Raw genomic sequence first — 22,680 nt, 5'->3', positions numbered from 1 at the left:
CCTAACCCTAACCCTAACCCTAACCGTAACCCTAACCCTATCCCTAACCCTAACCCTAACCCTAACCCTAACCCTAACCCTAACCCTAACCCTAACCCTAACCCTAACCCTAACCCTAACCCTAACCCTAACCCTAACCCTAACCCTAACCCTAACCCTAACCCTAACCCTAACCCTAACCCTAACCCTAACCCTAACCCTAACCCTAACCCTAACCCTAACCCTAACCCTAACCCTAACCCTAACCCTAACCCTAACCCTAACCCTAACCCTAACCCTAACCCTAACCCTAACCCTAACCCTAACCCTAACCCTAACCCTAACCCTAACCCTAACCCTAACCCTAACCCTAACCCTAGCTGATGCCTCGTCATCCCTAGCTGATGCCTCATCAAGCCTAGCCCCACTTCATACCTCCCCACCGACCACCACTCACTTTACTTGCCAATCACAGCCTCCTGGCCACCCCTTCCCATCCCATCCATGACCCACATCCACAGTCCCACCCACCCCACCATACTCATCCTCCATCCCACCATGCGAATGGCTGGGCATGGGCTTGAATTGAGTCTTTGATGCTGATTCACTATCCCCATCCCTCCATTGACACTTGCCCGTGTCACTTGCTCGGCCGAGTGGCATGTGCGGGTTGTTGTTTGACATGAATGTCATTCAACATTTTCATGATTCGCCACTCGTCACTCGTTCGATTGTTTGACATTCAATTGATTGTTATTGATTATTGTCAATTGATCATTCGATTCTTTCTGCTTCTGTTCTCGTCGGCTGACCATGTTCTTTGTTCCTTGCCGTTCATGTTTCCGCATGCTTTGAGTTTGCTATTGTCTGCCTTCATGTTCTGCTGTGGTTGCTCTTGCCTTTGATGGTTGACTACAATCGACACGCATTCCCATTTATCATTCCTTTCGCTCTTGTTGTTGCTTTTATCATTATTCGTCATGCTTCAATTGTTCTTGATTCTCCTGTTTTCATCGACCTTGACTCCGACGTCCATCTTCGGCCCTTGCTCACTACACTATCGATTCTCAACTTTGTTGTCGTTGGCTATGGTCAATAGTTGTTCATGCAATGTATTTTGTGTTGACCCTGTTGTGTCGTGGTGGTGGTTGATCTGCAGATCTGATCGATCAACCGCGCCCTGCGTCATCGACCTGAACGTCACCCGAGTCCATCCCATTGCCTGCTAGCTTTGTCCAGTCCCTGTGGGCTTACTTTTACGTGTGCTGTGCAAGTCATGTATGATCTTTGGTTGTTGTTGTGGACGTCATTGCCTCGTTTGATGCTGGTTCCGGCTTTTCTTCAATTAATTCAACGTTCAACTCAATTGACGTCCGCCGCCTTCCCTCTGCCGGCCAAGTACCCGCCGCCCCTATCGCCCACACCCCACACACACCCATTAGCCGTATCATACGCACCTTCATCAATGCTCAAGCCCAATCGCCATATCCACCACCGCTTCGCCCGTCCCGTCACCCACGTCACGACCCCCCTCATCCCCCCTACCATACTCATTACCACCCGTCACCACAAACGACCACCCCCACCTCTACTCCACCACCACCACTCCCATTCCAGCTGCAACTCCCACCCCCATGCTATGGCCATACCCATCACCACCCTATCGCGCACTCGGCTTCCTCTTCCTCCTCGTCCTCCTCGTCTCTCCCGCTCCATCTCACCCCCATCCTCATCCTCGCCCACGACACCGCCACCCCTCAACCATCACCAGTCATGCTGCCCATCGTCCAACCAACAGCAATTTCGAGCCACCCAGTCCCGACCCAGCCCCCTCAGCTGCTCCGCCTCGCCGACCACCAGCCGCCAGCCGCCGCCCGCTCGTCCGTTCAGCCCACCTTCATCACCACCTAGCTCCCTCCCACCACTAGCTACACAACCCGCGACCACACCCAAGGTTTTCACTCGCCATGCACTAGCACCAGTATCAATATCGTCGTCATCGACACCCATCTTCCTCGGCTCATTTCCGCGTCGGCTTGTTTTGCCTAGGTGGTCGAGCCCGTCCTCGACCGCCCGACCTCGCACATGCCCCCCATCAACCTCATTGCAAGATATGCCAAATCGAATTTCACTTCTACTCTATTACACGCCCACACTACCCCCTTGTACAGTCTCCAATCCACAGCTGTAGTATTCCAGAATCCGAGTTCTGCCACCTGAGGCCCAAGTTATTGACCCTGTGTCCCTTCGAAGGTGCTGACTCCCTGCCGCGGGCCCATATCCGACCCCCACTCCCCACCATCCCCACCCACAATCACCACACTCACACCACACATACCCACTACCCGTACAAACATATCCACCCACTCCCTGCGCGCCGATGCGCACATTAGCCGACGCCATCCCGTCAACAGCATCGCTGCCGGCCGCCTGCTGCTCGCCGCCGACCGCCGCCCGCCGCCGACCGACCATCGCCGGCGCCACCGAGAGCAAGCTCGCCATCGACAGGGCATTGGAGACGATGCATACGGATAGCCACAGCAATAGCAATGACTACCAGTCTGCCCTCCAACCCAATCCTCCCCTCCCTCCTCCGGCCTTGCCCATCGCAGCCCCCGCCGGCCTGCTCATCGCCAGCCCTCCCAACTGCGATCACCGAGCCAGACGACGAAGCCTGTGGACTGGTCAGGGCGAGGAAGAACAAGAGAGGACAAGGGTAATCGATATGCAATGCAGTGGTGGGCTAGAGTGCAGTTGTCTGCCTCCTCTTCCAATCTCAAGCGATCGTCTTCATCGACGTCCATCTCAATCCAATCCGTCCGCCCTCCTCCCCCTGCCGCCCAAGTACCCGGCTCCCTCATCGCACACACGTCACACACAGCCATCAGCCTTACCATACCCATCCACATCAATCCGCACGCTCACTCCCCATACTTACCACCCTGTCGCCCGCCACGCCACCCACGTCTTGACCCCCCTTGTCCCCCCTACCATACTCAGTACGTCCGATCACCACAAACCACCACCCTCATCCACTGCTCCACCATCATCACTCCTATCCCAGCCACAATCCCCCCTCCCATGCCATGGCTCATCACCATCGCCAACGACACCAGCCTCTCCACCCCCGAGCCCTCCTATCCCAACCGAGTAGAGTGCACTGCCGTTTCCTCTGCCGTCGCTCGCCATGTCGCCGTAAATGTGTGTGTGACTGTCAGCCACAGCCGTCAGCCACAACCGGCACGTGGGCACAAGCATATCCACCGCTCTCCCTCTCCCTCCACCCACACGCACGCACACACACACACACTCTCTCTCTCTCTCTCTTGCCATGTCAATACCATGGGATACACTCTCGTTCCCCTCCCCGCACCCAGCCGCTTCCTCGGCATTGGTCGCGTCGCTCAATGACGTGCCCGTGGTCATCGTTGCCGGGACGGACCCGCTGCCGGCTCTGGCCTTCCCAGCCCGCGCTGCCACCGTTACCCACCCAGAGACAGACATGACCATGGGCATCTTTCCATGGCCTCCCCCGCTGCTGTGCCGTTAGCAGACTTTATAGAATCGCATCCGTTGCCGCTCGCCCGCGCGTGCGTCTTTGCCCAACTTGCTGCTGCCCTCGCTGCTCTTCACGCCTCCGGCCGTGCGCATGGCTCGCTTGGGCCCGATGCTGTGGTCGTGAACAACGCAACCGGCGACGTACACGTTGTACCGCCGCTCGACACCTACTCTGTCCCGCATCCTGCTGACCTTGTTGCACTTACGGCGCTCACCGAAACGCCTGACGGCTTAACGGCAAGTGACATCGTTGCCGAGATCGTCTCGTCGCTGGACAACCCGCTTGACATGCTGGCTGTACTTCGAGCCTGTTTCTCAGGCGAGTGCCCTGCCGACTTGGCCCCGTGCCTACCACTCGGCGACCTGTTTCTTCCGCTGGTCAAGGCGTGGCTCGCAAGTGACGCATCGCGCGCCATCCGCGAGCATCTTGTCGAGGATCTTTGTGGCTCGCTGGTTGATGACGCGCTGATGCGTCTTGACACAGCCCATGCTAGTCTTACGGCGATCTTTGCAGCTCTTGCCAGATGCCTCACTCGCGCCATCATTCCGTTCGAGCTTGCCGCCAACGTCAATGACGGCGCCGTCTCGATGCCGATCCTTGTCTTGGCCTGCAAGTTGTCGTCACATGCTGCGCTTTCGAGCCTGCCGACCATCCGGCGCCTCCGTGCCTACTTTCTGGCGCTCGAGGGCGAGCACCTTGGCGCCCTCGCCGTCTCTGCCCTGGCACTCTCGATCAGCCGCGGCTACCTTAGCAGCACCCGCCTCGCGGCGCTCTTTATTTCCGAGGCCGTCACCATTCTGGACAGCCTCCTCGCCGACGCAGTCGACACCGCCCCGATCAACTCTGACGCCACCTCGGTCCGTGATCTGGACATGGCAGCTCCAAACAGTCTGCTGCTGGTGGTCACCGAGGCAGCCTTCACATCGGTCCTCTCCCACTACGTCAGCGCGGCCGTGACCAATCCTGTCCCACTCTCGCTAACGACCTTGAGCCTATCGCTCGTCCCGTCGGTCCTTACTTCCCCGGCAGAGTTGCACACCGCCTTTGACCGCCTCCTCTTTATGACTCACACCATGATCCGCCTCCACCGTTTCGATTCAGCAGCTTCGGTCCTGGACGCCGCCAGCGAGCTGGTCACCGCTTATCCCGAGCTGGCGTCGCAATCCTCTTGTCTCGCTGCCGAGCGCGCACGCCTGCGTGACGATGATGTAGCCGCTGCTGCAGCAGCAGAGCTCGCTGCCGCGGAGGTCCGCGAGCACCGCGGTATTCTCTCTTTCATCCGCGCTGCCACTGCGCTTGTCGCCGGCGGCGAGCTTAGTGGTTGCTCTCTGCTCCACGACCCGCTCCCCGACGTCCTCCCGCCGTATTACCTTCGCAAGGTGGCAACCCGCCTTGACAGTCTCCCGCTTGACGATGAGCTTGCTGCCGTCCTCGCCGGCCCGCTTGACGTCGCTTCGTTTGTCGTGAGCGTCCTCCAGGCTCCGGCGCTCCAGGCGAGTGTGGCCGGCCCGCGGGGCGCGTTTATTGTCCACGATGTCTTCCACGCGCTTGCCATGGCCTTCCTTGAGCTCCTTCTTGAAAAAGCCACCCTCATCCTGGGCATTCCGCCGTCTGCCTTTACTTTGGTTGGCCTCGGCTCGGTGGCCCGTGGCGAGATGGCTCCGTTCTCCGACCTGGACATTGTGTTTCTCGTCGAGCCCGATATCGTACTCGCGCCTGAATGCCCCTCCCTCCCCGCCGGTGGACGGGATGACTACTTTCTGCGACTCGCACATCTCCTCGAGCTCTTCCTGCTCACTGTCGGCGAGACCGGATACCAGCTCGGGCCGGTCTCGTCGTGGTCGCCGCGCGGCTTCCGCCTCGATGAGGCCGCGCTCTCGCCGCTTGTCACACGGGCTACGCCCGCTTCGCTTGTAGCGAAGCAGCGCCGCGAGCTCATTTCGCTCCTGACCCCGCCACTCGACTCGGACTATCTTGATCCGATCGCGCACTCGCTGCGGACAGCTGCGTACATTGCAGGTGACGCCAATCTCTTCACCTCATACAAGAAGGCGCTCGACGCATTCTTTGATCGCCGCCTCATGGCCACGCTTGTCGAGACAGAGGCAGGCGTCGCTGTGTGTGAAGATGCCGCTCTCGCCCTCCACCCCGACACTCCAGTCCGCCGGGCGTATGCGCTCCTTGCCCTCGCCAAGAACACCGGCGCAGAGCGCACGTTCTCACCGTGGCTCGTCGACCGTGCTCTGTTGGTACCGGATGCCGAGGTGACGGTCGACGTCAAGACCGACCTGCAGCGCTTTCCCATGCTGCTTGTGGACGGTCTCGCGCTCTTCTTCGGCGTGTCTGCCGTCTCGACTCTCGCCCGCCTCGACGCGCTCTATGACGCCGGCGTCTTTAACGTTGCTGTTCGCGACGCGCTGGTCCATGCTTTTGGCTTTGCGCTTGGCCTTCGGATGGTGGCCCAGCTCGCGCGAGGCGAGGAGAACGACGTGCTTCTCCCAAGCATGGCGACGCCAAAGCTAGTGGCTGAGATCCGCGAGCTTGTAGCCAAAGTTCTCTGCCCCATCCAGACCATGGCCTCTCACTTTGTGACGGGCATGATCGAGACACTTGCTCGCGAGTCCAAGCCCGTATTCGAGCCAGGTACCCTTGTCCGCCTCCCTTTCCGCGACTTGGGGTACCTGACCGAGACGCGGTGGCGGGCGTCGCTCGATGACATTTCCGACGTCATGTACTCGTTTGGCCAGCTCGATCCCAATGCTGTGTACACCGGATTTGGCCTCGGTATGGGCTCTGTCACCTCGTGGTGCTCGCTCGGCATCTCGGCCCATCGTGCCGAGATGCCGAGGTGGCGCGACTTTCTCGACTCGCGCGATGCGTTCTGCGCCGCCGCCGCTGCCGAGGACAACGGTGCCTACTTTTACTCGGCTTGCTCCGATGAGGTCCGGAAGCTCCGTCCGGACGCCGTGGCGCAGCTCTTTTCTGGCTCCACCGTCACCCGTGCCTACGACCACGGTGTCCGTGCCGTTGCCACTGTCGGCAACTTTCACTTTAAGCTCGACCCGGAGCTGCCGGCCATGGAACTCGCGGTCCACGTCATCGGCCGGGTCCTCTTCCGCGGTAACCGTACGAACGCATCGCCACATCCCGGTGGCACCCCGCGGGTCGACGTCATCAAGCTCTACTTTGGCGCCGAGGCCCACTACTTTCTCGTGTCCGAGACTGTCGCCGGCCCAACACTCAAGCAACTCTGGGCCTCGGCCGGTCACAACGTCGAAAACTACGATGCTGCCCTCTCGCGAGTCGACACCCCGATCTCCTACGACCCGTTTTCGTTTACCCAGCAAGTATTGCTCGCGCTCGTCACCAATCCCGAAGACGGCAAAGAGGACAACTACGTGTGCGAAGCGGTTGACCCCGAGCAACTGGCCTACCGCATCGTGCCCATCGACAACGATCACTCGTTCGTTTCGGCTGTCACCAAGTCGGGCTTCTTTTCCAAGCGCATCCCGCGCCTCAAGTGCATTCTGTTTTGCATGCAAGAGATGCACGACGCCGTCGACGCTGACCTTCGCGACTACATGCTGTATTCGGTCCACGCGGACGCGCTTCTCGACGTCTGGGTCGACGTGCTCGAGGCCATCGACGCCCGCATGGCCTCGTTTGAGCTGCCGCATGTCCGCAAGGACATGGCCGATACCGAAGGCAAGCCGACACTCGACGTGCTCTTCAAGCCCGGCCTCGTCCACGTCCTTTACCACAAGATCACTCTCATCCAGGAAGTTCTCCGCGGCTCACGCGTCACACACATGCAGCTTTTGGGTGCTGTTGAGCACGAGCTCATGACCCTCTATGCACGCGCCTTCCAGGAGGCCATGAACCCGTGGGCGCGGTTCCACCTTCTCACCGAGTCACAGTACAAGCGCGGCCGGCGCGGCCTGGTCACGCTCACGCCCTCGCTCGTCGTCCGTCGCGAACAACAGTGCCGGGTGGTGACCACCGCCGACGAGCGAACCTCCTCGCTTTGGGCTGACCTCACCATGGTCTCACCGGCCGACCTCCGGTCCGAGCTCAACGATCTCGCCCACGAGCAGGCCGACGCCGCCGTCACCGCGCTCTTCTCGCGCTCTGACCTGCGCCCTTTCCGTGCCCTCCGCCTTCCTCTCTTCAAAGAGGCTTTTGTGGAGCGCCTTAACTTTGGCCTCTTCTCATTCCCGGCCAAGCTCCAGCGCGAGGTTCTCAAGGCCCTTGTCGGCACCCTCTTCCGCAAGCTTGTCCTTGCCCATTGCGTTGAGCTCGACGACAAGTCGCTCGCCCGCATCATCGGTCGCTGTGACCACCTGCAGTGGCTCGACGTCTCATACTGTTCCAAGCTTGTCACCGTCGGCTCGGTGGCCAAGCTCGCCGCTGCCTCGATTTGCCGGCTCGACCTCCGCGGCTGCGCCAACGTCCCACTCGCTGTTGTCGTCGACATTGAGGCCCGGTGCCGCTCGCTCTCGTACCTGGCCCTGCCCGAACAACTCGGTGCCGGCCTTCTCGACGCCGAGCACCACGTCCCGCTCGACCCGCGGTTCTTCCTCCACGGCCAGCCGGACCTGGTCTGGTCGCAGCTTGAGCCGCGGCTCCAGTTTGGCCTCTCGCTCCTGGTCCCGCCGCAAGCCCTCACTCAGCTCAACAAGTACGCCAAGCGGCTGCGGATGGATCTTTCCGGTGCCGACCTCCGCGACCCTATTGTCCGCAACGTGGCTAAGGTTCTTCCTCACACCTCGGCCGTCGTTTCAGTCAACATTGCGTGGAACCGCGTCTCTGGCCCGGTCCTCGTCGAGCTTGCGCAGGCCTTTGCCGCCAATCCGCTCATCTTTGCATGCGACATCTCGTTTAACGGCCCAGCTGCGCCCGACGAGCTCGCTGCACTTGCCGACGTCGACGCTGCGCTTGCTACTACTAACGCACTCGAACTCGAGGCCGTCGGCGAAGACCTCGACGCACTGGCCAAGCTCCGTTTGCGGAATCTTGTATGGAATGGCCTCGCCGACTCGTACCACAACAGCCTCTGCCGCAAGCTCCTGCGCGATCGATCGCCACACTTGCTCTACAAGTCGCTGGCCTTCAAGCGTGTGGCCCAGTTTGGATTCTCCCTCCCGGCGCCTGTCACCACCGCGCTCGAACTTGTCGACGGCCGCATCGTGCTCGGCATGACCAACGGTAGCTGTGTTGTCTATCGCCCGCCAAGCGATCTCCCGCCGACGTCTGCTGTCACCGAGGTGCTCTCGCCGGAAGAAGTGGCCGAGCGCGCCAGCGCACAGGCTTCCCGCGGCGCAGCCGCAAGTGCTCACGCCGTCGCTGTCGGCCCGTTTCCTGGATACGACTCGCCGGTCACTGCCGTTGCTGAGTCGGACCGGGGCGCGCTTCTAGTCGGCACAGCTGCAGGCGACGTCCTCGTCCTCCAGGTTGTCGCTCGCGACCCTCGGTCGGGTGAGGTCATCAAGTGGCATCTGGTGCGGACACTCGACCGCTCGACGTATGTGCGGTCGTCGGCCGGCAGCGCCGGCGGAGCTCCGAGCGATGAGCACCCGATCGGCCGGCGCGACCCGACCGTCAAGGCGCTTGTGGCCCTGCCCAAGAAGCGGGTCCTGGTCCTCATCGAAGGCTCAGTCCTTGACTACAAGACGTCGACCGGGGCACGGGTTGCCCTAAAGGCCGACCCGTCGCTCCCCGCGCTCGCGCAGTACCGATTTGCCGAGTTTGGCGAGCTCATCCACGCGCTGGCACCGCTTGCTGACTGGCGTATGGTCACAGCCTCGGCCAAAAGTGTTGTCGTGTGGCTCCTCCTTGCCGACGGCACCGGCTGGTCGCTGGTGGCAAGCGCCAAGCTTGGTGGCGTCACGCACCTTGCTATCCTTCCGAATCAGCGTATTTCGGCGCTGGCCTGCGGCGAGCGTGGCGAGCCGTTGCGGGTCGTTACGCTGGCTCTAGACAGCGATGCAAGCCTGCCCAAGCTGGTACAGATCCAGGAGATGCCTGCGCCTGGCACAGCGACTCCGCGTGGTCTCTGTGTCTCGGGCTCGGGCTTGCTCGCCTCACACTGGGCTGGCGCGGCCGGGAACCCTGCGCGGCTCACCCTTTGGGACTCGCGCGAAAAGCCGTTTATGGTCCAGGCGGCACAGAGCCGGCGTGTTCTCCGCGACACGTCGGCCGCCGCCGCATCACGGGGCGCCGGTGATACCGTCAACGTCCATCACGAGCAAGGCCTCATTCCCGTTCTCGCGCTCGATGTGCCTGATGACTCGAGCTTCCTACTCGTCTCCCGGCTCGCGCCTGTCATCTACGAGCTCGACGTCTCGTCGCTCGCGCTCTGGGCGCTTCGTGGCGCAAACGCTTAAACCCGTCGGTGATGGTTCACTTTGAGGCTCGCAACTACACGTCCGAGCGACCGCACAGCTAGTGGCTCTCTTGATATAGCGAGTCAACGCTGGTCAGCACCGTCGCCAGCGTCGGCGCCGTTGGCCGCATGCTTGGCGCTCGACATGTCGCCATCGACAGTGCGGATGCAAGCGAGGGAATGAGGTTGGCGTCGCCCCCAAGGACCAGCTCGGGTGGCGAATCAATCGCGGGCCCAGTGACTTCGGCGATAAACTCGTGGAGTGAGTGGTTGGCAAACGGTTGGCGGCCGTTGAGGAGCCAGATGGCGAGAACGCCAAAGGCGTAGATGTCGGCGGCAGGCTTCGCCCTTTCGCCCATCACCACCTCGGGTGCCAGGCAAATGTCCTTGGTGGCAACGAGCCGCGGCGCCGTGTGGGCCAGAATCGCCTCCATACCATACATCATGAGCTTGATGGTGCCTGTCGGCGAGACAAGGACGTGGTCCGGTGAAAGCATACCGTGGATGACTCCTGCGCCATGCAGTGCCGCGAGCCCAAGCACCATCCCGCGCAGCATGTTGGTCAGCATCCGGTCCGGCGAGCTGGAGAGAACAACGTTGTTGATGACCCTATCGAGCGGCGCAAAGATGCCCCATCGGGCGTAGACAAGTGACACCTGTGGGCCGAGGGTCACCGCGCCCACAAATGGCAGCAGGTTCTCGTGGCTGACAGAGTGGAGCAGAGCAGCACGACCACGGAGCGCGACACGCAGTTTGTACGTGACAGCAACTAGCGGGCGGACTTGTGCTACAAAAACTCGGTACGCCCTCGCATGAGCCCGATCGTCGCCAGACCAGCCCATCACCGTGGTCGGAGGCGGAACGAGCGTCCCGTTGAAACCCTCGAACAGCACCGAGTTAAAGTGAACCTGTGAGTTGGGCACCAGCTGGTCAGCTAGCAGGTGCCATGTCGCTGTTGCAGGCAGCTGTCGTGACATCATCACCAGTTCGGCAGTAAGGCTGCACACGACCGGTTTGGGTAGCGAGTCGGAGATCTTGGCGTCCAGGAGATCGAGCGACCGCGAAAAGCTCGTCGAGAATAGCAGTGCCGGCACCACCAGCATTCGCGCCATCATCTCGGCCTCGCGCAGAAACGCACCCTGCACGCTGCGATCGTCCATGACCGTTGCCGAGCCTGCTGCGCAAACAACCGCCACAGGAAGTTGCGGTCGGTCAGTCGGCGCCGGCCCAACTCTGGACAGTGCCAGTGATGGCACCGACGACAGCAACGACGTGCACGAGATTGCTGATCGAGACGGCGGCGTCAGCGGGCGCCGCATTGTCCGCTGATTCGAGGTTGACCAGCGACTCTGCCTCTTCCGCCGCCGTCTGCTGGTCGGGGGCTTTGGTAGCTCTGGCAGCTCTGGCATCTCTGGCAAAGCCATATCGCTCATCGGAGACAGCATGGGTGTCAGCGCAGACTTGCCACTCGACTTTGAGTGAGTCTGTATCTCGCCATCGGTCTTGGCCTTGGCCTTGGACTTGGCCTTGGACTTGGCCTTGGACTTGGCCTTGGACTTGGCCTTGGACTTGGCCCGAGACTTGGACTTGGCCTGAGATCCAGGACGCAAGTCAAACACCATGATCCCGGCATCGATCATAGGCGAGGTCAGCGCACGCGGGTCACTCTCGCATGAACTCCCCAGACTGCTGGATATCGAACGCAAGGTAGAAGCGCCTGTCACTGCGTCTCGCATAGCGCCGAAGGATTCGTTCTCCTCATCAGCCGTCCCTTGCTCGTCCGACACCGACTCGGTTTCGGTTTCCGAGACCGACTCGACGTCTGAGCTCGTGGTCTGACCCTCCACCCCCTCGTCCGAGCATGATCCACTTTCGAGCCCGGCTCGCGACTGCAACTCGGCTTCCCTTGGCAATGACTGCGATGACGACGATGGCGACGATGTCGATGACGACGAGCTGGATGATGACGACGAGCTCAACGACGATGCCGAGTTGTGGAGGCCGGCTGTAGTGGGCTTGGGAGGACGCCAATGGCTTGGTCCGGGTGTTCCTGAGCGGATCACGTTCGGAACCGGTGAGCCTGCGTTGACCATGGATGGCAGGCCTGCGACAGAGGCCGACGAGAGGATGTCGTTAGACTGCATCATTGTGCCCGCCGACGGATACGACGGCGAGAGTGCCGACATGGCAGTAATGTTGCCTCGCGAGAGGATGTCCGATCCGAGCTGGCTCGAGAGCTGCGGGCCCAGCTCGGTCGAGTTGACAGCCTGGCTACTTCCAAGCTTGAGGCCGCGCTTGGCGAGATCGGTCCCGTCGCCGACCGTGATAAGCTCCGAGGTGAGTGTGGCCACATCTGCGAGAAACTCCAAGGCGTCATTGGCCGAGCCAAAGACCGAGGTGTAGAGCAGCGCGTCGGCTGAGGTTGAGAAGCCCGAGTGCGCTTTGGTTGCAGCCGCCAGTGCCGAGCGCAAGTGCAGCAGCTGCGTGTCAAACTCGGCTACCTCGGAGGCAGCCTGCTCGTAAAATGCCGCTGCGTTGCACACGCCGACCGAGACCGAAAACAGAAATCCAGACTTGGGCACTACCTCCTTGTGGAACGGCGCAGGTGGCGTCCCATTCTGTCCCCCCGCTTGTTGATGTACAGTCGCTCAAACTGTGACTTGATCTTGTCGGCCGTCGGCCGCTGAAGCCCGACTGGCGCCCAGCATTGGCGCAGCAGCGTCTTGCACGCTACCGCGTCCGGCGGCAATGACGACGTCGATGGCCGCAGCTCGACATCCAGAACGTTGCGCACAACCGTCAGTGGATGCATGCCCGCGTACAGCGGTCGCCGTGAGAGGAGCTCCCAAAGCACCACTCCGAGCGCATACACATCAACCGCATACGGATCGCTGACATCGCCTAGTAGTGCCTCGGGCGCGCTCCAGAACGCGTTGTGAATCGTGGTCTCTGGCACGCTCTCATCGGGCACCACGCGGAAGAACGTCCACCGCCGTTTGCGCTTGGCCGGCTGCCTTTGAAGCCCGCGCAAAGAGACAGCTGTGGCCGACTCGCTCCGCGCCATCGATCCGTTCGTCTGCGTCCCAGACAGCGCCGGCTGGCCGGGCACGCTCATATCGCATTGCTGTGCCATCCAATCCTCGCCCGCTATCGGTAAGGGGCTCGCCGCCGCTGCCGCCGACGCTTTCTTGGTCGCCACAAAGCCAAAGTCGGAGACTTTGATGTCCCATGATGCGCTGAGGAGGACGTTGAACGAAGAGAGCGCGCCGTGCGCCACCCGTGACGTGTGCAGAAAGGCCATCGCGGCTGCAAGCTGCGACGCCCACAGTAACCGCCGCTCCCACAACAGCGCTATCGTCTTCTTGCCAAGGATGTCGAAGAGCGCCCCATTGGCCACATACTCGAGGACAAGCGCAACGCGCTCCGGTTCGGCGCTCGCGCCGATGAGCGCCACAAGGTTCGGGTGCCGGACATGGAACTTGATCATCGACTCAGATGCAAACTCGGTCTTGACCGTAGCGCTCGGCATAGAGACAAAGAACCGCTTGACAGCTACCTCGCTCCCACGCCACAACGCCACATACACCTTGCCGCAAGAGCCTTGTCCGACGGTCCGGACAACATCAAGATCGTCGAGCGAGACCGCGATGGTCGACGCCATCATCGCCCCGTCGCTCATCTCGCCCATGGTCGTCGAGTAAGCACTCACATTCCGCCGGTGGCTCCGGTCACCAATCCAGCCTGCAATCCGCACAAGTCCAAACGCGAGCAGCGAGACTGTCCAGATTGCCAAAATCGGGATCACAACAAGATAGCGCCCGTCGTTTCGGCATGAGGCTCCAAGCCATGGCCATGAGCACCGGCACGCGCCGGTCGCGACATCACAACGGCCGCCATGGGCACAGCCAGTCAGGACGCATTTTGCTTTGCGCCGAAGCCGCTCGTTGGGGCCAAACCATCGCACCGGGCTGCTTGCGCTTCCCACCGCTACCCGCACTCCGATCGTCGCCACCGCGCTTGCCTCATTTGTCCAGCACTCGAGCCGGCTGGTGGCTGACTCCAAGCTTGGCGTCCCGCCCGTCACATTGGCGCACGCTTCCTCCACCCCGCTCGCAAGTCTCAGCCAGGCCTGCGAGTCGTCGACAACGCCTCGTCCCAGTCGGTGGCCCTCCATCGCAACCACCACCCGCGACGAGCTCCGCGAGAGCGACGCTGCCACAATCAGCGGAAGCCCGGGCAGCAGCGTCAGATGTCCTATTCCATCATTGACCATCGCCATAAGCGTCGTGGGTCCATACGCGACAGTTGGCAGCTGAATCTCCGCACTCATCCCATCCTCGGCTACCGCAATCACAGTTGCGCTCGATCCGCCGAACTTCACAACCACCGCGCCCGCATCCGCACACAATCGCGCGCCATGAACCGCAATGCTAGTCCCGGGGCCGGTTGGACACACTGGGCTCGTCCCGTCCATCCGCTCCTCGCATCCGACCACCCTCTCCAAAACAGGTGCCAGCATGAGTGTCGACAGTGTCACTGCCTCTACCGCCATGCCAGGTGCTGTCAGGCCGAGCTCGATCATCACTTTTCCGGCCGGGAGGAGGAGACAGTGCGGAAGGATGTCGATGAGCGGCGCTGCTGTCTCATGTTCCGGTGCCGTCGCGCCAGGCGCACTCACATCGCGTATCCAGCTCCGTCGCTCACCGCCGGCTAATGTGATCGAGACCAGCATCTCGGTGCCAAAGCCGCCCGCCGGGACCACCGCTGCCCGCGCCGAAAAAGCCGCCGTCGTCTCTACATCAAACTCAAGGGCAATGCTCCCGCCACATCGCAGCCGGTCGCTGCCATCGGCAGCAATGCCACGCGCCACTGTGCACCATGTTGCGTTGCCGCTGGTGGCGGCTGCGGAAAATGCTCCGCTTCCGCTCGGACCAACCGCCAACTCGGGCGATACCCACATGGCCTCACCAACGCTCTTTGTATATTCTGCAAGCACACCACCTCCCCAAGCGCATGACGAAAGCCGTTCCTGTGTAAGTCTCACCCTCCACCTTCTTCCACACACCGCCCAGAAGCCGCCCAAGGCCTCTGGGTGGGTGCTGGTTGGCCCGCCTCTCAAAAACAATGATAATGTTGTTTGGTTGACCACACAACGACTGGGGGATGCCCGAAGCCTGTTCTTTTAGCCCGAGCGCCAACTTAGGTATGCCCGGGGCTCACCCATAAAACATACCTTGGTGTTTGGTAAAGTAGCTTGCCCCGGCTATGTGCAAGCACAGCCATGCCATAACCATCCATACTACACGCGCTCCCGCCATTGTGGAAGACGAGACTGGTTGTGTGCTTGGAGTGAGGGGGTGCGGGTGACCACCAGCTCATGCGGGGTCTGTTTGCTGACCGATGCGCCAATTACGCAACAGCCCTTGTCTGCCTTCTACGCTCCACGTTCGTGAACATCCACCACTCTGGCGCCACAACAATCATCATTCACTGCTCTGCTCCTCCGCCCATCCTTGCATCGGTGGATCCGTGACGACCTAGCCCAGTGATTGCCTCGTTTACATATGGTGGCATGCGACCGCGTGATGAGTACACCGCATGGCAGCGGCAGTTTTCCCAAGTGCGGAGCAAATGCATGGCATTGAAGGGCAGTGCCGAGATACAGCCACCATCAGCGCCATCATCACAGCTGAAGTAAATGCTCTCGCACATCTTGTCAGTATCTTCATTCATCTGTACCATGCAGCACGCTCTCATCGTTGCCATCGCCCTCATCACAGCACGTTGTCCGTCCACGTTATCCATTCAAGTCAATCAATCATGTTCCCGTGTCATACTACGCACAAACCAAAGTTTTGGCGATCTGTCGTCTGATTCATCATGACTGTCCTCGTCACCAAGCATTGCCACGCTATTCTCCATCTTCCCCCCCCTCTCTCCCATCACCCACTTCTCACCCGCTTCGCTTCCTCCGTCGTCTCTTATTTCACCCATCTTCCCGCACGCGCTCCCATCGCTGCTCATCGCCCAAACAACTGCCGGGACACGCGCACGCCGCCGGCCATCATCCCTCACTCAGACGACCCCCCCCCCCCCACCACGGAGCACACACGTCTTCCTCTCTGTCCTTCCCCTCGCCTTTCCTTACACCCATACTATGTGGAACATTGCTGCGGGCATACTTCTACTGTTTGCTGTCTCTGTAGCGAGCGGCATGGAGAGCTACGCACCGCCGTCGGAGCTCCACAAGGAGCTCTTGCCGAGCTACACGTGGAGTACTCCTTTTTCAGTTGGGCATGTTACTGCTCTTGCAGGTGCGATGGATCTCCTGCTGGGCAGCTCGGTCCAGATCGAAGTGGCCATCAACAGCGAGGCTGGGAATAAGGGCAAGTCCTGGCCTGTGCTGATGGTCGGTGACTCGTTTGACGGTTCCCTGAACGCTGCCTGCCTCGGAGTGCTCACCAGCTCGGGCTGGCCGGACATCATTGCTGTGAAAGATGGCACGGGCATCGAGTACTACCGCAACAACGAAGGCTCGTTTGGCGACAGTAGCGTCATCATCTCGGCCTCGCTGCAGCCGACCTGGATCGGTGCCCTCCAGATCTCGGTGCCGTATCCCGGTGCGCCGTCGCAGGACCTGGTGCTGCTCGGCCACGAGACCGGCGGGCTCAAGGCGCTGGCGTGGATGCGGAACACGTACGGCAACGGCACCGGATTTGGTGCCCCACTTGTGGCTCTGGCAGCACAAGCACTCAGCCCGCCGATCTTTGCCGACATGGATGGCGACGGGCTCGACGACATCGTCATCCACGGCGTCGAGACGGCCAACAACCTGCACACCGTCTGGATCATCCGCAACACTGGCTCCGGCGAGCTCAAGCCTCCTACCATGGCTCATCAGGTCCAAGAGGGCGTCACCATCACAGCCGTCACCGCCGGCAAGTTCTCCCAAGCTGGCAAGCTGACTCTGCCGGGCCTAATTCTCGCCACCTCGGTGAACATTGTTCGGCTGGAGCAGATCAGCCCGCTCCAGTTTGCCATCCGCGAGACCATCTCTGATCTCGACAGTCATCACGAAGTGGTGGCTATGGCCACCATTGACGAGGGCACGCTCGAGATCGACTCGATCGCCTTTGCCACTGCCAACCTCTCGACCGTCGCCTGGGCCCAGCGTCGCGGTAGCGGCGGCTCGTGGGTCGTTGACGTCCTTCCAGGTGAGCTGAACGGCATTGTCCAGCTGCAGACTGGCCGGATCTTCAACCAAGGCAGCCGTGATATTGTTGCCGTCACGGCTACGCGTGTTGTCGGCTACGAGGCCATCGCCGTGCCCTCGCCGCCACCGCCGCCGGCATCACCGCCACCGCCACCGCCGGCCCCGACGTCCCCGACCACCCCACCCCCACCGCCTCCATCGCATGGTGCCGGTGCACTGGTCTGGATTATCCTCACCGCCTGCCTTGTCATCATCATCGCTGTCACGGCCCTCATCATTGTCCGCCGAAACCGCCGCGCCGCCTATCTCCATGAGTCCGCCCCGCTCATCGACCCGCACGCCGGCTATGATGACTCGTACTACGCCATCAACGCCGCTTCACGGGCATAGCTTGAACTGTAACCCAGATCTGATACACACCCAGCATGGGCTGGCAGCCCCCCCCCCCCCCCCCCCCCCTTTACCATCTCCCACTGCTCTCATCATCATCATCCATCAATCAATCATGGCAGACGCCGAGGTCGACACACGCTCTGCGCAGCAAAAGTCTGCCGACGTTGATTTTGCGTCCATGGCGGAAGCAGAGACCACCAACTTTGACAAGGAGCGTGCCGAGAAGGTACGTATACTCTGTATCTACTTTCCCTTCTCCTCCTTCTCCGTACCCCCTACCAGTGACACTCCCGTGTCGTCGAAGGCTCCGGCTCGATCCACTTTGACCGACACCTCGTGGCGGGCATGGAGGCCGGGGGCATGGGCAAGCGACTCACAGCATGACGAGTGACATCATGGCACGGACAGGCTTTCCAGGAAGTGAACGAGCAGCGTGAGGCCGCACGGCGTGAAGAGATCATGCGCAAGCTGGCACTGGCACGGGTTCAGGTCGACGAGAACGACGTCCAGCGCCTCGCCTACCACCTCGATCTGCCCATCAACGACGCCGACACCCTCCTTCGCGAGCACAACGGCGATCTAGCTGCGGCTCTGGCTGCCTTTGTCGACACCTCTGTCGCCCCCAACCCGGCATCGGCCTAATCGCCCCTCTTTCTCCCTTCCCCTGCATCAATCGACGTCGGTCGGTCGCCATCGGGCCTGGATCGTCAGGCTGGAACAGCTGTTCCGCGCCCGGGACTATGGGCTTGGCCAGCTACGCACTCGAGTATCAAGCTTAGCTCTCAAGACATCGAACTCTAGCTGGGCACCTCTGCCTCTCCCGCTCCCTCCCTCTCCCTTTCTCCTCTCCGCGCTCCATCTGCTTCCGATCGACCGAGTCGCATAAACCGTGCTCCACCCTGACCACGTGCTCCACCTACCTCCTACACTCTGGCGGCTATCAGATCATACCAGACCGTGCTGTGTTGACCCCCCCCTCCCCCCCCCCCCCCTCCCCCCCCCCCTCCCCCCCATCGGCTGCTGCCGGTCGTCGGCTGTGGGCGGGCACACTTCACCCTCGCCCGAGCCATGCTGCGGCTGATACCTCGCAGCACGGCCATGTATATAGGACACGCACATACATGGGTACACGGCTACCGGAGCTTGTTTGCAACGGTTGCAGCAAGCAGAGCAGGCGGAGCGAGCAGCGCAGGCGGAGCAAGCAGAGCAGGCGGAGCGAGCAGCGCAGGCGGAGCGAGCAGCAAAAGCAAAGCAAGGCGAGGAGGCAAGACGGGCAGATCAGCGAGGCTGAGCAGGAGCAGAGCGACGGCGACGACACCGATGATGAATCAGTACATGGAACTCAAGGCGAGTGTACCTGGATTCATTCTCCTCTTTCGTATGGGCGATTTCTATGAGCTGTTCTTTGATGATGCTGCCCGTGCGTCTGCTGCTCTGGACATTGCTCTGACCACACGCGGCAGCCACAATGGCGCCCCCATTCCCATGGCTGGCGTGCCTGCTCATGCTGCCTCGCTGTATATTGAGCGGCTGATCAAAAGGGCTTTCTCGTCGCCGTCGCCGATCAGGTTGAAGAGCCGGCTGCCGCGCGGTCGCGTGGTGCCAAGATCGTTGACCGCGCCATCACCAAGCGCATCACCCCCGGTACTCTCATTGACGACGCTCTGCTTGCGCCGCGCATCGCAAACTACCTCATGTCGATCTCCGCGCCTGCTCCGCCGTCGCCGGCTGCTCCGCCGTCCATGTGCAGCCTCGCCTGGATCGACGTCTCCACCGGCGAGTGGTTCCTCGACCGGACGTCGCCGGACCTGCTTCCGGCCGACCTCGCGCGGCTGGCTCCGGCCGAGATTGTGCTCGACCCACAGCTTCCTCACTTGCTTGACGTCCTCCGTCCAGCCCTTGAGCCGTACTACGTCAACACCCACCCGCCGGCGCCGCCGGCAGCCGCTGCTGCTGACTGCGCCTCGCTCGCTGCCGCCCGTGCCGCGCTCGACGCTGCACCGTTTGCACCACACCACACTGCTGCCGGAAATCTTCTCCTCGACGTGGTGGCTGGCACCCATCCAGGCGCAACGCCGCTGTTGCACCCGCCGCGACTTTGCGCCCGCGACTCTATGCTTTCGATGGACGCAGCGACCCGAGCCTCGCTCGAGCTCACCTCGTCCTCGGCCGCTGTGGCGCCACCGGATGTGACTGAAGCCAGCGAGCCCGCGTCGGCTGTGCCGGTTCACGCTCTTGCGCGCAAGCCCGGGCCGACTCTCCTCTCGCTCATTGATAAGACGGTGACTGGCCCCGGCGGGCGGATGCTTGGCTCATGGCTCGCCTCCCCGCTTACCTCGCTGCCGGACATTGCCGCCCGGCACGACGCGGTCGAGGCATATGTCACTGCGCCGGCCACTGTCAAGGATGTTCGCCACATCCTCCGCGGAACCGGCGACCTCTCGCGGTCACTGCAGCGGCTGTGCATGGCCAAAGGCTCGCCGCGCGACCTCGGCGTCGTCTCGCGATCGCTAGCCAAGGCTGCCGAGCTGGTGGCGCTCGACGCACCGAGCCCACCGGTGCCACCGTCAGTTGTGGCTGCAACGTCCGGGCTGGCAGCCACGCTCGGTTCTGCATTGGCCGATACGCTCCCGATCTCGCTCGCTGATCTGAGTGGGCTCTCATCGGGCGCGGCGGTCGTTGCGGCGGGCTTCTCAGCCGAGCTCGACCGCAAGCGCGCTGCACGCGACGACGGCGCTGCGCTTGTTGCCGAGCTCGAGACCAAGTACCGCGACGCCACCGGGCTCGCTGCCCTCAAAATCCGCCACAACTCGGTGCTTGGGTACTACATCCAGGTCCCGGCCACCCGCAAAGAACGAATGGACGAGTTTGCGCCCGACATCTTCCACATTCAGTCGATGGCGGCCTCGCACCGCTACGCCTCGGCCGAGCTCAAGGACCTCGAGCGAGAGTTGGCAGCGGCGGCATCGGACGCAGTCCTCCTGGAAACCAAGCTCTTCGACGAGCTTGTCCAGGCTGCGCTCGCTGCAGCGCCGGCTCTGTTCGATCTCTCCGAGGCGCTGGCCGAGCTCGACGTCACATCGGCACTCGCCAAGCTGGCAGCAGACCACGGGTTTGTGCGGCCAGACATGACGCCCGACCCGCGGATCCTCGACATTGTCGGCGGCCGGCACCCACTTGTTGAGCTCTCCGGCAGCGGTCGCGGAACGTTTACACCAAACGACTGCGCCTTTGACGGGGCCACCTCGCTCCACCTCATCACCGGGCCGAACATGGGCGGCAAGTCGACGTTCCTGCGGCAGAACGCGCTCATCGTCATTTTGGCTCAGATGGGCTCGTTCGTTCCGGCCGAGGCGGCGACCATCGGTGTCGTCGACGCCGTCTACTCGCGGGTCGGCGCTGCTGACGACCTCGCTGGCGACCGGTCAACCTTTATGGTCGAAATGGTCGAGGCTGCAGCCATTGTCAAGTCGGCCACCCCAGCGTCGCTGGTGCTGATGGACGAGATCGGGCGTGGGACGGCGACCTACGATGGGCTCGCCCTCGCGTGGGCCATTGTTGAGCACCTTGCCCTCGCGCCGCGCGCTCGCACCCTCTTTGCCACCCACTACCACGAGCTGACCAAGCTCGGCGAGGCGCTGCCCAACGTGAGCAACTATGCCATGGATGTCCGCGAGCTCGCCAACAACTTACTCTTCCTCTACAAGGTGGTGCCGGGCGCAGCATCCAAGTCGTACGGCCTGCACGTTGCCCGGCTTGCCGGCATGCCCGAGCCTGTTCTCGACCGCGCGGCCGAGGTCCTGGACGCGCTGGAGCGCGCGGCCGACCCGCCGCCTCCGCAGAGCGCAGCGCAGTAAACGTCGCACCTCAGTCGGCCCCGCACTCGACGACAGACGCCACCGCAGTTGCTACTGCGTCGGGCTCGAGCCGCGAGCCTTCTAGCAGCTCGAGGTAGCCCTCGAGAACGCGGAGTGCCGCCTCGGGCAACAGCGTCTCGCCAAGAGACGCCGCATCCCGCGTAGGAATGCCGACAAGAATGCGCGACGAGAGACAAGCGACGTCGACGTCAAGCTCAAAGCCGGACGAACTCGTACCACCCTCGCCGCTGTTGTCAATGTCGCCCACGCTGGGGCTGAGACTCACATTCACGCTCACCCGCTGACGCTGGTATCTACCGAGCAGGTCTGGATCCGGACTAAGCTTGGTGAGCAGCTCGGGTGCGAGCTTAGCCAAGCTCGAGCCGGCGAGCGCGTATCGGGTCCCCGCCTCGGGCCGCTCGGCGACGAGGACCGACGAGACCGGCAGAGCAAAGACGCGGCGAGGGTGGGAGGAGGCATCCGCGTCGACATCACAACCCTCCTGGCCTTTGGGGTTACAGTCATCATCACTTGCGTCGACCACTCGTCCGGCCTTGGTCGACCGGCAGCAGCAGCCGCAGCAGGCGGCAAGCGCGGCGCGCATCTGAGTGCCTATCGACGGCGACTCGTCGGGCGCGGCAAAAACGGTGTACGGCGCAAGCATGGGCGGCGCTTCGCTCGGAACCATAGCATGGTAGACCGAATCACTCGCGCTGTGCTCGGCATCATCTGTGGCGCGGGCAAGATATATCCACATCCACGGAGTGCGCGCGGCGACGACGAGAAGCTTACCGACAACGACGGGAAGGTCTGTGGCGATCCAGGCACGGAGCCAAGCGGTGCTCGCGGTGGCACAGGCAACAAGTGAGTGACCACGAGTGAGCCTCCGCGCAACTTTGCGGGCAAAGGCATCGACAAGCGACGACGCCAGAGACGAGACAAGGAAGCCGCTGCCATCGGCGTCAGTGCCAGACGAAACAAGGGCAGAGTCAAGGAGCAGAGCAACAAGAAGCGGCGAAGGAAGATCTTGATGAGACAGAGTAGCAAGAACCATCTTTGTCGCAGATGCCGGTAGCGTCATGACCAAATGCGGCGGGCAATCGCGCGAGGAGGCGGCAGCAAGAGAGTTGCAAGAGTTGAGGAAAAAGGCAAAGATGAGTCCGGCCAACGAGTGCTCGCCGCCTTGGCCTGGCGGTGCCAGTGCAGGCGGGAGGCCAAAGCCTGCTGTCGCTGCATGCGAGAATAGCAGCTTGCCCGACGACGCGCATACAATGAGAACACCCCGAAGCATAGCGAG

General features: G+C 61.9%; 8 protein-coding genes across 8 annotated transcripts; 4 read left to right on the top strand and 4 right to left on the bottom strand.

Annotated features, from left to right (window-relative positions):
- The first annotated feature begins 3,484 nt into the window (after window positions 1-3,484).
- On the top strand, window positions 3,485-9,935 carry AMSG_03414 (uncharacterized protein). The gene has a single exon (XM_013904797.1). The coding sequence runs from the start codon at window positions 3,502-3,504 to the stop codon at window positions 9,919-9,921; it is 6,420 nt and encodes a 2,139-aa protein (XP_013760251.1). The 5' UTR covers window positions 3,485-3,501; the 3' UTR covers window positions 9,922-9,935.
- Window positions 9,936-9,979: 44 nt separating this feature from the next.
- AMSG_03413 (serine/threonine protein kinase) lies at window positions 9,980-11,080 on the bottom strand (the record flags this gene model as incomplete). Its single annotated transcript, XM_013904796.1, has 1 exon — window positions 9,980-11,080. One exon carries the CDS (start codon window positions 11,078-11,080, stop codon window positions 9,980-9,982), a length of 1,101 nt encoding a protein of 366 aa, XP_013760250.1.
- A 52-nt stretch (window positions 11,081-11,132) lies between these two features.
- On the bottom strand, window positions 11,133-11,542 carry AMSG_11765 (uncharacterized protein; the record flags this gene model as incomplete). The annotated part of the gene is made up of 2 exons (XM_013904809.1): window positions 11,133-11,322; window positions 11,361-11,542. 2 exons carry the CDS (start codon window positions 11,540-11,542, stop codon window positions 11,133-11,135), a joined length of 372 nt encoding a protein of 123 aa, XP_013760263.1.
- A 437-nt stretch (window positions 11,543-11,979) lies between these two features.
- AMSG_11764 (uncharacterized protein) lies at window positions 11,980-14,880 on the bottom strand (the record flags this gene model as incomplete). Its single annotated transcript, XM_013904808.1, has 3 exons — window positions 11,980-12,000; window positions 12,032-12,538; window positions 12,655-14,880. The coding sequence occupies 3 exons, from the start codon at window positions 14,878-14,880 to the stop codon at window positions 11,980-11,982; spliced, it is 2,754 nt and encodes a 917-aa protein (XP_013760262.1).
- Window positions 14,881-16,239: 1,359 nt separating this feature from the next.
- On the top strand, window positions 16,240-17,523 carry AMSG_03411 (uncharacterized protein; the record flags this gene model as incomplete). The annotated part of the gene is made up of 1 exon (XM_013904795.1): window positions 16,240-17,523. The coding sequence occupies one exon, from the start codon at window positions 16,240-16,242 to the stop codon at window positions 17,521-17,523; it is 1,284 nt and encodes a 427-aa protein (XP_013760249.1).
- Window positions 17,524-17,611: 88 nt separating this feature from the next.
- On the top strand, window positions 17,612-18,429 carry AMSG_03410 (uncharacterized protein). Its single transcript, XM_013904794.1, has 2 exons — window positions 17,612-17,752; window positions 17,935-18,429. The coding sequence occupies exons 1-2, from the start codon at window positions 17,639-17,641 to the stop codon at window positions 18,166-18,168; spliced, it is 348 nt and encodes a 115-aa protein (XP_013760248.1). The 5' UTR covers window positions 17,612-17,638; the 3' UTR covers window positions 18,169-18,429.
- A 432-nt stretch (window positions 18,430-18,861) lies between these two features.
- AMSG_03409 (DNA mismatch repair protein MutS) lies at window positions 18,862-21,383 on the top strand (the record flags this gene model as incomplete). Its single annotated transcript, XM_013904793.1, has 2 exons — window positions 18,862-19,020; window positions 19,068-21,383. 2 exons carry the CDS (start codon window positions 18,862-18,864, stop codon window positions 21,381-21,383), a joined length of 2,475 nt encoding a protein of 824 aa, XP_013760247.1.
- Window positions 21,384-21,393: 10 nt separating this feature from the next.
- AMSG_03408 (uncharacterized protein) lies at window positions 21,394-22,674 on the bottom strand (the record flags this gene model as incomplete). The annotated part of the gene is made up of 1 exon (XM_013904792.1): window positions 21,394-22,674. One exon carries the CDS (start codon window positions 22,672-22,674, stop codon window positions 21,394-21,396), a length of 1,281 nt encoding a protein of 426 aa, XP_013760246.1.
- Window positions 22,675-22,680: the final 6 nt, after the last annotated feature.

This window comes from Thecamonas trahens (assembly GCF_000142905.1).
Source record: "Thecamonas trahens ATCC 50062 unplaced genomic scaffold supercont1.12, whole genome shotgun sequence".
Taxonomy (NCBI): Eukaryota; order Apusomonadida; family Apusomonadidae; genus Thecamonas; species Thecamonas trahens.
The sequence above is the reverse complement of the archived record's forward strand: the minus strand, read 5'-3'. Positions and strand labels throughout refer to the sequence as shown.

What these genes read in the sequence shown, in the direction of transcription:
- AMSG_03414 (XM_013904797.1), top strand. Translation starts at nt 3,502, where the DNA reads ATGGCCTCCCCCGCTGCTGTGCCGTTAGCAGACTTTATAGAATCGCAT.
- AMSG_03410 (XM_013904794.1), top strand. Translation starts at nt 17,639, where the DNA reads ATGGCAGACGCCGAGGTCGACACACGCTCTGCGCAGCAAAAGTCTGCC. An exon ending in ACAAGGAGCGTGCCGAGAAG is followed by an intron (nt 17,753 to 17,934) that starts GTACGTATACTC and finishes TGGCACGGACAG; the next exon opens with GCTTTCCAGGAAGTGAACGA.